This window comes from Salminus brasiliensis, chromosome 3, assembly GCF_030463535.1.
Source record: "Salminus brasiliensis chromosome 3, fSalBra1.hap2, whole genome shotgun sequence".
Lineage (NCBI taxonomy): Eukaryota > Metazoa > Chordata > Actinopteri > Characiformes > Bryconidae > Salminus > Salminus brasiliensis.
This window is the reverse complement of record NC_132880.1, coordinates 43072842-43087191: the sequence shown is the minus strand read 5'-3', so window position 1 is coordinate 43087191 and position 14350 is coordinate 43072842. Positions and strand designations below refer to the sequence as shown.

Below are 14350 nucleotides of genomic sequence, written 5' to 3'. Positions count from 1 at the left end.
CTTAAACCTAAACTAGTGAAAACTGTCACTGGGGTGGACCTTGCTGATCACTAGTGTGGGATACATCAGGGTGAGCACTTTCACACCCACTATACAACGAGGATGCTCCGCAAATTTCATCTCATTAAGGTTTAAGACATTTGGCAACGGATATTTGTTTTTTTGCAGCTTTGCTTTGGATTAGGCCTCCAAAGGAGATCCAGTGTAGCCCACGGGTTTAAAAGGGGGCAATCTATCAATATGTAAGCAAGCTGAGCATAAATTTTGATCATGTACCAAACAGATAACATGGTCAGGGAGGATGTTGTCTGTCTGTCTGTCTGTCTGTCTGTGAGTCTTATTGTTATGTTTTATTATTTTGTGTTGTCTATTTTGTCTGCTTGTTTTATAAGAGAAAGGCCACAATCAGAATATCAGCATTTTTGTCTTTTTATTCTTATGATTATAAATGTGTGTAATGGCTGCTGTGCAGTGTTGTGCATTAAAAAAAAAAAACATTAAACACATTAACTCATGACTGTATTCATTCATTCACTCTCTGACAAGCTTTTAATGCATTTTTCTATTTAAAACAGTTGCTCCATGCTCCAATATCCCCCATCAACATACACCACCTTTAAGATACACATGCTGTACCATGCTTAGGACCATGCTGTACCTCAGAGGGCACGTTTACACTGTCTGCACCCTTCTGGAACAATAAGAACCCCTACTTAATCCTAACAGGCTACACCGTACGTCTACTCACTCCAGCCTTGTGCATCATGGCCGGCTGCGCTCTGGCACTGAAAGGGTGCTGCCGAAGCCCCGCCCGTTCCGCCGCCTGGCTCTGTCCAATGCGAGCGCCGGACGCAGCGCGGTGGGCGGGGTGCGGAGCTGCCGTCGTGTCGGGACGGGAATGTGAGAGAGGAGCGAGCGGAGCGAGCGGAGCAGCCGAGCGGTCGGGAATCATCGGGATCCAGGCGGTCAGCTCGCTTCTTATTTTCTGGGAGAAACGCGGCCGGGCTCGCTTGCTTTCTGCTGGGGACTCTCACTCTCTTACCCTCCGTCCCTCGCCGGGTCTTCTCCTCCTCCTTCTCTCCCGGACCCCCGCCGGACTCTCCGGCCCCATGAAAGGACCTACTGATCGGATCTGCTTCACTGGCGTGTGAGGGTCCGCCGAGGGGAGAGGGGGAGAGAAATGCAGGGATTTGTGAGGTTACAGTGGTCACGGTGAGCCGCCCTCGCGCTTCTATGGCAGTAAATGGAGTAAAACGGGACGTGTTTATAGATTAGGAGGAGAAACCTCACTCTGGACTAAACGTCCGAAAGGGGGGAGAAACTACGAGGGACCCCCCTTCTCCTATTCTCCCTCCCTCCTGTTCTCCCTCCCGTTCTCCCTTTCTCCCAGCGCGCCTGGATGGTTGGAAGTTGGTTGGGAGAGCCGACTAAGGTATCTGTGAGCAGTGTGTGTGTGTGTGTGTGTGTGTGTGTTTGGGAGAAAGTGTGTGTGTGTGTGTGTGTGTGTGTGTGTGTGTGTGTGTGTTTGGGAGTCTAATGAGCTCTCCGTCTATTATAAGGCAGCGCAGGAGTGTGTTACTATGCTCCAGCTAGTCCGATAGGGAGAGTGTGGGAACAGCCGTCCAAGTCGCCCACATGCGCTGGATCGGCCTCCTGGTGCGGGAACGGAATCCGAGGCTGAGGGAAGACCCCGTGCGAGCAACCCCGTGCAGGCTGGAAGATGGCGCCGGAGCCGCGGAGCCGGAGGCGGTGAGACAGCCCGACTTGGAGCCACTCGACCTTGGTTTGCGAGCACCAGCGTCAGCGCCGACCCATGCAGGCCAAAAAGCGCTACCTGATCTCGCTGCTGACGGGCGCCTCCCTGGTGCTGCTGCTCTACTTCGGCGGCGTGCCGGGCCCAGCTCCGGCCACCAGCCGGCATGAGCGCGCGCGAGGCGGCGGCGGCGGTGGTGGAGGAGGTGGTGGTGGAGGGGTTGGAGGTGGTGTTGGAGGAGGACGTGGACGTCGCTCCGGGCAGCCGTGGCCGCGCGCGTCCCAGCCCTTCCAGCCGTTCAACCCGTGGGACGAGACGGACACCGCGGAGTACAACGCGCACGTGTCGCCGCGCCACAAGCGCGAGGTGCACGCCAGCGTGTACCGGGGCAAGCGCTGCCGCATGGACTCGTGCTTCGACTTCTCGCTGTGCCGGCGCAACGGCTTCAAGGTGTACGTGTACCCGCAGCAGAAAGGCGACAAGATCTCCGAGAGCTACCAGAGCATCCTGGCGGCCATCGAGAGCTCGCGCTTCTACACCTCGGACCCGGGCCAGGCGTGCCTCTTCGTTCTCAGCCTGGACACCCTGGACCGCGACCAGCTGTCGCCGCACTACGTGCACAACCTGAAGGGGAAGGTGCAGAGCCTGCCGCTGTGGAACGACGGGCGCAACCACCTGGTCTTCAACCTGTACTCGGGCACCTGGCCGGACTACACGGAGGACCTGGGCTTCGACATCGGCCAAGCCATGCTGGCCAAGGCGAGCGTGAGCACGGAGAACTTCAGGCCCCACTTCGACGTCTCCATCCCGCTCTTCCCCAAGGAGCACCCGCGCGGCGGCGGGGAGCGGGGCCACCTGCGGGCCAACAGCATCCCGCCCTTTCGCAAGTACATGCTGGTGTTCAAGGGGAAGCGCTACCTGACCGGCATCGGTTCGGACACGCGTAACGCGCTCTACCACGTGCACAACGCCGAGGACGTGGTGCTGCTCACGACCTGCAAGCACGGCAAGGACTGGCAGAAGCACAAGGACGCGCGCTGCGACAGGGACAACGCCGAGTATGACAAGTAGGTACCAACTTGGGCCAGGGGTGTCTACTTTGGGGGTCCATTTCATTTGCATTACCTGGAGTGTTGGAGTGGGGCCCTCCTAACCCCAGCTTCAGGTCCAGCAGTGGTCCCAGTTATGGGAACCCCTCTTATATAGCTTCGGTCCATTTGCCAGTTTGCCAGATATCTTGATATCCAGGCTGTCCAATAGTTCTAGACAGGGTGCCAGGATTGGGGGTGGGGGGATGGGGAGTTATTAGGACGGTTCAAAGGGCCTCTGACTCTAACAGGGTTCCTAAAATGTGTTAATGGGGTATAAAATCCCTGGCTGCACTCAGCCAGCCCTATGGACACTCTACTGTTTCCAAAGAACCTAATTGGATGCTGATATGCAGGGCAGGTGAGCCTGGGCACTCCCAGCTTCAGGCCTAGCAGTGGTCCCAGTTATGGGAACCCCTCTCATATAGCTTCGGTCCATACGGCAGGAGTAGGATTTGCCAGTTTGCCAGATATCTTGATATCCAGGCTGTCCAATAGTTCTAGACAGGGTGCCAGGATTGGGGGGGAGGCTCATTAGGACGGTTCAAAGGGCCTCTGACTCTAACAGGGGTCCTAAAATGTATTAATGGGGTATAAAATCCCTGGCTGCACTCATTGTTCTAGCCTCAGCTGAACTGAGAAGTCCTGCCTTATGAAACAGCCCTATGGACACTCTACTGTTTCCAAAAAACCTAATTGGATGCTGATATGCAGGGCAGGTGAGCCTGGGCACTCCCAGCTTCAGGCCTAGCAGTGGTCCCAAGGGGCCTTTGTTTCTCAACACTGTAAACTACGGTTTCCAAGCTCCAGCCCACGGAGGGCTTTCACAGAGCAGGATCAGGCCTGATCAGGGGCAGGAGGAGGTACACGCCAGCCTTCAGTTTTAGCTTTAGCTAAAGGGAGGAATCCAGACTCCACTGTCTGCAGGGCAGATGGGCTGCAGATCTGGAGCTCTGTTAGTCCTCTGCTGCTCTTGGATGGACTCTGTGTCTCAGCACTCTAAGCTGCGAGGATTTGTTTGTTAGGAAAATAACGTAATCCTGAAACCAGGACTTCCCAGCAGCAGGAGAACTAAGGGATGTTCCTATTGGCCAGGCTTCAATTTTGGCCTGATTTATTCAGATACACTGAGAAATCTGTCAGATAGCAGCAGTAGTCACCAAGTTTGCTCCTGGAGATCTACCTTCCCACGGACCTGGGTGGTGTGGCGCAACAGATAACCCCACTACCTGCCACTGAGCTACCACACCATGTAGGAGACTGGGGTTCGATTCCCGGTCTGGGTGACTGTGCTGTGCTACACCAACTCCCAACACTGCATTGGTCCACCTCTGTAATATGAGTAACCTTGTAAGTCGCTCTGGATAAATGCCATAAATGTAAATGTAAATGCAAGAACCTCAGCTCTAACCCCATTCAGGATCAGGCCCACCTGATCCATCTAATTATTGCTGCTGGAGGTGCTCGATCAGCTGAATGAGTTGCTGGGGGTTGAGTTGGAGGTGAAGCTTGCTCCAGAAATGTAGAGCTCCAGGTTGGCGACCACAGCTGTACAGTTTTGTGTTCCCCTGCTCTAACACACCTGACTGGCTCTATTAGATGAAGGTGATGATGATGATGATGATGATGATTATTATGTGACCTGCAGGGCAGGTGGGCCTTCTGGGCTGGAGTTTGAAAACACTGACCTGTGTAAGTTCAGAGCGCTGACCATGACCGTTATTATGCACCATACTGTATAGGTCCAGTAGTCTGCCAGCTCTTTGGTAGAGCTATTTGGACATTAGTCACTTGAGTGATCAGCGTGTCCCTCTTTAATCCTGGTTGCCAGTTTCTATTCTTTCTCCAATATCCAGCCTTCCTAAGAGGAGGCGTCACACGAATAAAACTGACTCGAGCTCCAGTCCAGCTCCGTTTGCTGTGAACACTCTGGAGGCTTTCAGGGAACATAGGGGGAACTCGGACGGTGTGTGATTTTTAAGATTGTGAACCACTTTTATTGCCACTGAGAGCTGTTGACAGGGTGGGCACTCTATTAGAGCTTAGAGCTGTGGTCCAGAGGCACTGGCTCGCTCCTTTTCAGGCCTGAAAGAACCTCTAACTCATGTTTGTGTCTGTGTGAACTGCTGGGCCAGTGCACTTTGCCCCACTTTTCACCCTTTCCAGCAAAGGAATTTCTTGTATATCATATTTCACACACTCTTCTCCTGGCTTATGATGTCGAAGCTTAGGTAAGATATGCTCGGACACGTTTAATTTACCTGAACATTAAGCAGCGTGCAGATCAGCTGAAGGGTGAAAAGAAATGGCAGTATCCTTGCTGACCCTGCCTTGCTGTAGATGGAGTGCAAATAGCGATATAAAGTTATGGGGACGTGCAAGAAAAAGGCTTGTACAAGCTTTACAGTGAATGGGTGGCGCTGTATTAAGATATTGTACAATTGAACAGCAGTTTAAAGGAGCAATATGCGAGTTATTGGTTTGAGTTATTGGTGTCCCCTACAGTCAGGAAGTGGAATTTGCACCTTGAGCCACCACGAAAGGACCCGTTTTCCATATATAGCAGTCACTAAAAGTGAAATAAGCATGAGGACAGAGGTGGTAGAGTGATACGACAGGGTTTTACCCAAATATGACCATGCAGTACACTGTCAATACATTGTCCTGCCCACTTCGCCAGAGTTATGCAGTGCAGTAGCTGTCTTGTCGAGCCTGGAGTAGCAATAATAGCGATGCTGTTCTCCCTGCTATAGGTCAGTAGAGTATCTCAATGATTTTGAAGCTTCTGTTTAATGATAAAAATGCTTCATAATGTTGCTTTAAACCAGTTTAGATCAAAGTGTACATCATATTATTATGCTACGCTACTGATAAGACTACTACCTTTCTTCTAAGTCTGTTATCTCTGGAATAACGTATTAGCCGAGCCGCAGCAGTGGCATCAATAATGACCCTTCTAAACCTGAGCTTAGAAGACGAGTCCTTGTAATTAAATGCGTGTTATCGGTCCGCAGTGCGTATCTGTCCATGGCCACATGCTGTAGAGCTATTCTTTCCTGAGGAGTATTTGTGTCTGTGCACCTGCGCCAGGTCACCACTCATCCTCCCACTCCCGCTCCCTCCTGCTTAGCCATGGCACTAATGTGCAGGGGATATTTTTGGCGTCAAACCCTTCGCTCCCAAGACACTGCAGAGGTGCTACTCAGCAGGACACGCTGATGTTAATTGGGAAGTGAGTGTGTTTGTGGACAGCTGTTTGGAACATGAGCAAGCTGAGCCCAGCAGAAATGCTGCAGCTGACACGGGCCTGCACGCATTATTGCTTTTTCTGTGTGCCTGTGGGGAGGGAAGGGGGGTGGGGTTGAAGTTAGCAAATTAGCCTGGCCGGTTTGATGAAGGCTGAGCGTAGCTGGACTGAGCCTTTTAACTTCTGTTCTTTTAAACAGTCGTCTTATGGGTCCAAATAGGCCTACAGTAATCCAGCTGTTTTCTAGCCCCTTGGTCATTAGACTCCATTCCAGCTGTACAAGACCTACAGAGGTGACTTAATCCGGGCCTTTTTTATTTATTTTTTTTACTCGACGACTTAATAAAAGCTTTGGTAAATTGGACTTTCTCTTTAGGAAGGTGCAGAGCCAACTAACCCAGCTACCTTCTATACACCTTCTATTCACTTCTATTGAGTGAAGCCATAAAAGAGCCACTACTGGCTTCATAAAGGGTCATTTTTGAGATGTGTGAGATGTGAGGGTGAAGAAAATGTACGTCCAGTGAAGGTTCTTTAGACCCTTAAAAGGTTTTGTACAAACCTGATTCTTTATGGATCCAAAAGTGGTTCTTCTGTGGCAGGGGTCACAAGTCCTCTCCGTAAAGGGCCGGTGTGGGTGAAGGTTCTCATTCCACCAAGCAGGAGCACACCCTGTATAACTCACCAGTGTAAAGACTGAGACTAGTTGTTTAATCAACTAGTCTCAGTTGGGGCTGGGCGATATGGTTAAAATTCTACATCACAATTTTTAAAGACCTTTTTTTTTTTTTTTTTTACACAATATTTATCACAATACATGTAAATCAGACTAAACACATCAGTAGCAACAGATTCTTAAAAACTACTATTCAGACACTTTCCCGTACTGAATAGTGATTTTATTCAATCTGCTGCTCTTCATCTAATTACACTGTTTATAATGAAACCTGCAGCTGATCAGTGCTTATTAAGCACTTTTATTAAGTCTCCTCAATATGCTTAGAAAAGTATATTGTCTATCACTGTAACAAAATTGATCATGATGCGGTAAAATATCGTCATATCGCCCAGCTCTAGTAGAAGTGCATGTTCCTTAATGGAATTCAAACCTGCAGCCACACCACCCATTGTAGACAAGATTGGTGACCCCTTTTCTATGGCAAGATTTGAAGTACATTGTAAATGTTTAATAGTCTGTTGTTTTTGTTTTGTTATTGTTTCAATTAGACAAACATGCTTAGCTATCTCTCTGTCTGAACATTATATTTACATTTGTGGCATTTAGCTGACGCTCTTATCCAGAGCGACTTACAAGGTTACTGGTATTACAGAGGAGGGTCAGTGTAGTGTTAGGAGTCTGGCCCAAGGACTCTTATTGGTGTAGTGCAGCATAGTCACCCAGGCCGGGAATTGAACCCCAGTCTCCCACATGGTGTGGTAGCTCAGTGCCAGGTAGTGGTGTTATCTGTTGCGCCACACCAAAATCTTCTTGATTAAAGTATCTCTTATCTTAACTCTGTAACTCATTGTCATGGAAAAAAGCATGCATCTCCAAAAAAGCTACAGGAGATGGTTTAAGAGTTTATTCCAAGTAATTTTGGAGCATTTCTATTGGTCTGTTCACCTGATTCACGTTATATCAAAGTCAAAATCAAGCGACGACCCAGCGCTATGTTCCTTATTGTCAGTCGTGGTTATTTGCTGAGTTAAACCCCATTGGGACAGGATTAGTTTTACATGGGGAGGTGGAGTAATGTCATTTTACTGCAGGACGTCTGTAAAATTTGATTAATTCGCTCGGGATTAAGCGATTGACTGAGATGGGAGTGGCTACTTAATTTGCTGTCAGTTTGCTGACCAGTTTTATAACCCACTTATAGTAATGATGACTTTTAGTGTAAAAGTAGCAGCTGAATAGTTATAACCTGGACGCAGGCTATATAGGCTACATTAACAATGACCTGGCTTAAGCTGCCGTCAGTGTCGCGCCTTTTGAAAGTTTTTGGTTGGTCTTCTGGATTTGACTGAGGTTTGCCACAGATTTGAACGACAAGGGATCTGTGCCATGCAGCACGGAGCTCAATGCCTTCTTGAGCTCCTCCATACTTGAGGAAAAAAAAAAGATATTATGGAATATTTACACGTGTCGATTCACACCGAATTGATATAACCTGAGATTGTTATTATTATTATTATTATTATTATTATTATTACAGCTCGGAAAAGTAAAGGAAAGTAAAGGGCACAGGACTCTATACTGACTGAGGAGCGCATAGTCCTTAAAAATGACTCATCAAATCACTGAAAAGTTATTGTAAAACCGTTCCCGTCAGGATAGGGCTTCAGAATTAAGTGATTGCCTTGAATCTACGTCTGCTTCTCTCCCCAGAGCGATCGGGACGATTCCAGCTTGGTTAGTCTGGCATATCTTGGCATTAACGTTTCCTAAGGTTTGTGGTTCCCAAACCTCCTACACTGACTACACCAGGCTGTTTCCAAACCGTTGCCACAATTTCATAACCGAACTGCACACAAGCATGCTAATAAACAAACTGCAGCTGTAACCCACCCTGCACCTGCACTTCCTGATGTACTGGTGGTCCTGTGGAGTATCTGTCATGCTTGTAGAGCATGCTTGCCGAGACCCGGTGCTGAGGGCCAAAATTCCTCCCTCCACCACGTTGAAATATGTCTCTAGTGCCGTGCCACGCATTCGTAAACAATGGAATCATTCAGAGCCTCCACTGGTCACTGGCTGGGTATACAGAGGAAATCCTATCCATCACAATGTGATTCGTGGAAGTTGTCACATTGATCAGATACAGATGGAGGAAATGATTTTAAAGCCCCCTGTCCATGTGGGGGGGTATTCAATCTGGCGTCCCGGCTGCTGTTCCATCAGTGTCTTAAAGCACTTTTTTTTCCCTTCTTTTTTTAAACCAACAAATCCTGTTTCCTGGAAAATGAGTCAGTGAACAGACTGGGTAGGGTAATATTCGTAGTGCTCTAAAAGGGCTGTCTGGTGACGACTTGCCTTCTAATACCTAACCTAGTAATGTTTAACCGGGTATTTCCACACCTGTCGACTTTGTTGACGCGGGCATTCAAGGGCACTGTTTAGCCAGAGTTCTGTATTCTGTAATACGCCTGTGCTGTGTCCTTTTAATGGCACATTTCCATCATGGCGAGCGTGATCAAGTCTCCTGACTGTAAAGGTCAACTTGATGGCAAACGCCGTTCAATCTACACCAAGAGCCCTTTGAGCTTAAAGCACGACTCTGCTCGACCCGCCGTCCTTTAAGATCCATGGAAGACGAGCGTCCAGGCTTTTTTCTGTCCTGCACTGAAGTGGTGGAACGAGCTTCCCCTGGGTGTTCGAACGGCAGAGTCCTTTACTTGGGTGAAGAGTAGAGTATTAGGGTCTCCATATTGACCCATATTGTGTTTAGTAGAGTAGAGTAGAGAATTTTTAGTCTATTCAAACTAGCTGAGGTTATTCTTATACACAAAGTAAAACCTGGGGGTGGTCCTCAACCAGCGAAGTCTGAGAGACCCCCTCAGCTGCAATCACACAGTCAATTACAAAAACACAGCTTCAACTCCCGGCCTTCTTAACGTCTCTATATACACTTTTCTTTTTCCTTTTTTTTAATGTAAATATGTGAATGAGTAGCAAAATAAGCCACTGTTAACTTAATGACAGGCCTACTATTTTTAAAAGAATTTTTTTGTAAAATAAAAGGCAGTTTATCAGTTAATTGTCAAATAAATACATAAGTTAAATAATAAAATTGATTAAATTAATAAACTTAAACACTGTGATGTACTGTGGAACCGCCAACATCTTATTTACTGTGATGCACACTTTTGGTCGTGTCGCCCTGCTGTATGCTAGTGTACGCACCATCATATCAGTGGCATAAAAAAAAGGCTCAAAATGGCATTAATATCATTTATTGTGATAAATTCTGGGACATATGATATGTCGTCCTAAAAAAGGTTTGCTATGACAGGCCGACTTTTCAGGCATGAGCTGGTCCTTGTTTGCGCTCTTTTGTTGCTGTTCTTTTACGCAGTGGTTTTATGGCTCTCTGTTTGTAGTAAATGACAAAACGCAGCGCAGCGGTGACGCTCGTTCTGTCGGGGCAGGGCCGGCTCTGTTGAGGTTAACACAAATGTTTAATTTGTGCAATTTCTGCGCGCCCAACATCTTTGAGGCAGGCTTCCCTACTGCTTGTGTTATTTGTTTCTGTTGTCGCATTAATAAATCATGAATTTTTCATGATCTTCCCGCACTTAAAGCAGTGGCCCGTGATTGTGTGGAAAAATGCTAATGCCGAGGTAATTAGCCAGAATAGAGTTCTGCTTAATTACTGATAGTTGATTATATATTTCTGCGCATAATGTGGTGTGACTGCTCTATCTTAATCAGCGCATCTTTTTAATTGTGTTTGTGTGTGTGTCTGTGGAAGGTTTCACGTGCTTACGGTTTCTCTGGAGGTTATAAAGCCACTCGAAAAACCTCTGTTATTCTTTTCTGTGTATGACGTGTGAGATTCTCTTTTCCACTGCAGCCATATTTTCTTTAGTGTGTGCGCGGTGCACACTGCACACTGATCCTAGTAGTGACCCTTCTGTGTGGCCTATGCCGAGTCCCCTGCTCACTGACCCACATTCAGGGGGATTATCGTAGGGAAATTCCCCTCAGGCAAGAGGATGGAAGGGAGGGGGTAAAAATCCCACCAAAAACCCTTAACAAAAGGCCCTCAGGAGGTGATCCTGTACAGCTTTACCCAAACTCTGAAGAAGTACAGCGTTTAACACTCTGCACACTCAAACATGAAGGTGCTACAAATGGTTCTTTGAGCGAGGCCCTAGAAGAACCACTTTTGCTTTCATAACAACTGTTATGGCCCAATCCTGGGTCATGCTGCCTGCTGTCAGCAGCCGGAGCCTGAGGGAGCACAGTTGGCCTTGCTCTCTACGGGTGGGTAGATGGCTGGAACTCTCTCTCCACAGCACTTCAGTGGGATGCTGGTCGGCACGGGAGTCTGCTAGCTGATGCATCAACCATAGGTACCCGGCACTTTCCTATAAGTGCGTTGGCAGCCCGGTGACGTTGCGCCGGTGGTTGGTTGCACATGCCACCAATCCTCGCCCTCCCAGTGCTGGGAGCATTATGTGTGATGGGAGGAGAGTACTAATGCGTGGGTTGCATAATTGGTAATTGGAGAGGAAAACTGGGTAAAATGTATAATATTTATTATTATTAATATTATTTTCTCTTTAAAATGCTGACCCTGGAGGCAGCTCCTGGATTCACTACAGCACCGTGACCTTCCCACTGCTAGCTAGTGTAGTGTTCACACGCTGCGAGAATACCTCCGTCTGCTCCCACACATTAACAGCGGCGCTATTTCGGAAGGATTGAGGCAATTCAAGTGGCAGTAAATGAGAGTACAGGATAAGAAGGCGCAAAACGAGTCTTTTTATCCGAGGCCTGTCAGAGAGCGCTTGACGCACATGAATTAATAAGTGGAAGGTAAAGTGGTAAAAGCATCCCTCATTCTAAAGCGGGAGGCAGGCAGCCAATGGCTTCCCTTTGAAAAGGAATTTACAGAGGCAGACGGTTGATTGGCTCCTGCTTGAGGTCTTTACCGAGAGGAGAATTTCCTCGCCGTGGCCTTCAGATCAAAGGCTTTGTGTGGGGAAATTCTGCTTGTTTGTGCCGGGCTGATTGAAAGGGCCCGGATTTGTGGAGAGGGACTGTTTGCTCACCATCTGTCCCACTGGAGTAGAAGTGATGGGAGAAGATCTTGTGACTCCCTGTATGTAAAATATTGATGTAGAAATGGACGGGAATTACCAAAGTAAACTGAGATGATGCTCTCAAAGTGGAACGTGGAGTGCAAATCTGACCAGACGGCAGAGAGGAAGAGGTTTATTTTAGCCCATAGTTTTCCCTGCAACTTTGAGTCATGGTTTCCGTCAGGAACTCCTGAGTGAGACGTGAGAGAGTGAGCGAGTGAGAGAGAGACCTTTGGAGATGCAAGATTTGGCCAGTTTGTACACTCTTAATAACCGATTTTAAAGGGCTACATGTGTGGAGAACCTTTTAAAGCTTTAAAGCAGTCGGTGTGATGGTACCAACTTAAAGGTTCTTCACCTTCATCATGCGGTTCTTACATTTACAATTATGGCATTTAGCTGACGCTCTTATCCAGAGTGAAGGTTGCTCGTATTACAGAGGAGGGCCAGTGTAGTTGTTGGGAGTCTTGCCCAAGGACTCTTATTGGTGTAGCGCAGCATATTCACCCAGACTGGGAATCGAACCCCAGTCTCCCATGTGGTGTGGTAGCTCACTGGCAGGTAGTGGTGTTATCTTATGTGCCACACCAACCTTCTTATATGGCCTTTCCCAAAAATACCCTTTGTAGCATCTTTATTTATTAGAGTGTAGGTAAACTATGCAGAATGCTCAAGGGCCCAACAGTGAGCCTTGCAGTAACCTGGGTCTCAAATCCACAACCCTGTGATCAATAATGCAGAGCTCTAAGCACTGAGCCATACCTTCTTGTGTCCATATAAAGAGTAAATAATGTTATTTATGTTGTAGCTTTGTCTAATATTAGGTGCTGGAATTGTGCTCCGAGACTTCACCCCTTATTTTTGAGTCATTTTAGACATCCTGATTGGACCAGCTCCTCTAAATGATTTAGGATCTTCACACTCCACAAAGTTAAAGATAAAACGTACCACAGTTGCTAACCTGCAGTAAATGCATGCATTGTGTTGTTGGATGTCGTTTTCATTGTATGACGTTATCGGGGTTGTAAAGGTGTAGGAAGTGGAGAGTAAATAGGTTTTGTTTGTTCTCTGTGGGGAAGCGCTGGCCCTCTTTTGTTTAGCTGGCTGTTTGGCCACGTTAGCATAGCGGTTGGAACATGAACGAGCCATTGAACTCACGCCCGTTATCACACTCTCCCGGTGAGGTGTGTATGACTGAGGGCTGTCGAGATGAAACTCACAGTTCAATTTTTCACTGAATTTAATGAAAAGGAAAAGCACATGGATGTAGGAAATCTCATGCAGAAGGCAAAAGCTATGTCACAGGAGCCCTCCGGCTGGTAGCTGGTCAATCCACGACCTTTAGGCACTTTCATTGCCACAGTCTCTCCGTTTTAGCTGATAAAGACAACAGGATCACTCATTCCCAGAGATGTCAGAGATATGTACCCATGTTCCAGCTGTCTCAGATCTCCCAGGTTAAAAATGATTATTGTTTATAACAGCATGAGCTTTTAAATATAAAATATATATATATATATATATATATATATATATATATATATATATATATATATATATATATATATATATATATTGTATAATTTAATTCTAACGTTTTCCCTAATTTCTATCCAATACTGAAGGCCAATTATCCCGTTCCTGCTCATGTAAACATCCCCCATCACTAGCAATGCCCCCAACACTAGGAGGGTGAAGATGCATACCTCCTCTGACTCCTGAAGCCAGCCACCCCCTATTTACAAATCAAGACCACCCCTGAGAAGGCAAGGCCAATTGTATATTGCTGCTTACAGCAAGAAGCATGAGCCGGGATTCGAACCAGCAATCCTGGGATCAAATCCAAATTATACAATTATTTTATAATCCCACCAAAAGAAACTTATCAAAATACCCTCAGGAGGTGATCCTGCACAGCTTTGCCTTTTTAGAAATGTTGGAGACTTCTTTACTCATCTTGCGGTCTCTGCTCTTGAGCTGAATTTGGTAGGACGGTCTGTCCTGGCCATCTTGGCAGCTGTTTCACTGGTAAATGATTACAAGCTCCTCTAAATCTACATCTTCTTTCTGAAGGCCTCAGAGAGCTCTTTGGATCTGGCCATGGTGATCTGATCTTCTCCACTCACAAACTAAACGTCTGAGGTTCAGATAAGACAGACTCCTCCAGAATAATCCTCTCTAACCATGTTCAGATCATCTGCAGCTGAAGTTCTGCAGCTGATTCTAATGTTAGACGTTTTAATTAGTAATGTGTGTGTGTGTGTGTGTGTGTGTGTGTGTGTGTGTGTGTGTGTGTGTGTGTGTGTGTGTGTGTGTGTTGGGGGGCGCGAAGACTTTTCTAGTGGTTATAACAGTATTTATTGAAAAGGTGAGAAGTTCTGATCCCAAGAGTTCTGATCCCAGCTGACTGCACTAGCAAGGGGGGGGGGGGGGTTCTCTCGGTGAGGAGATGTC

At 47.2% G+C, this 14350-nt stretch overlaps 1 protein-coding gene across 2 annotated transcripts in view; it reads left to right on the top strand.

The window, feature by feature from the left end:
* Window positions 1-909: 909 nt before the first annotated feature.
* ext1b (exostosin glycosyltransferase 1b) overlaps window positions 910-14350 on the top strand; it is a 106384-nt gene continuing 92943 nt past the window's right edge. The window contains exons 1-2 of one of the 2 annotated variants that reach the window (XM_072676292.1): window positions 910-1432; window positions 1560-2820. In XM_072676292.1, the coding sequence (XP_072532393.1) occupies window positions 1814-2820 (1007 nt within the window). In that variant the 5' untranslated portion in view covers window positions 910-1432; window positions 1560-1813. Of the gene's footprint in view, window positions 2821-14350 lie in introns of both variants that reach the window. The other variant, XM_072676291.1, reaches the window with a different exon arrangement.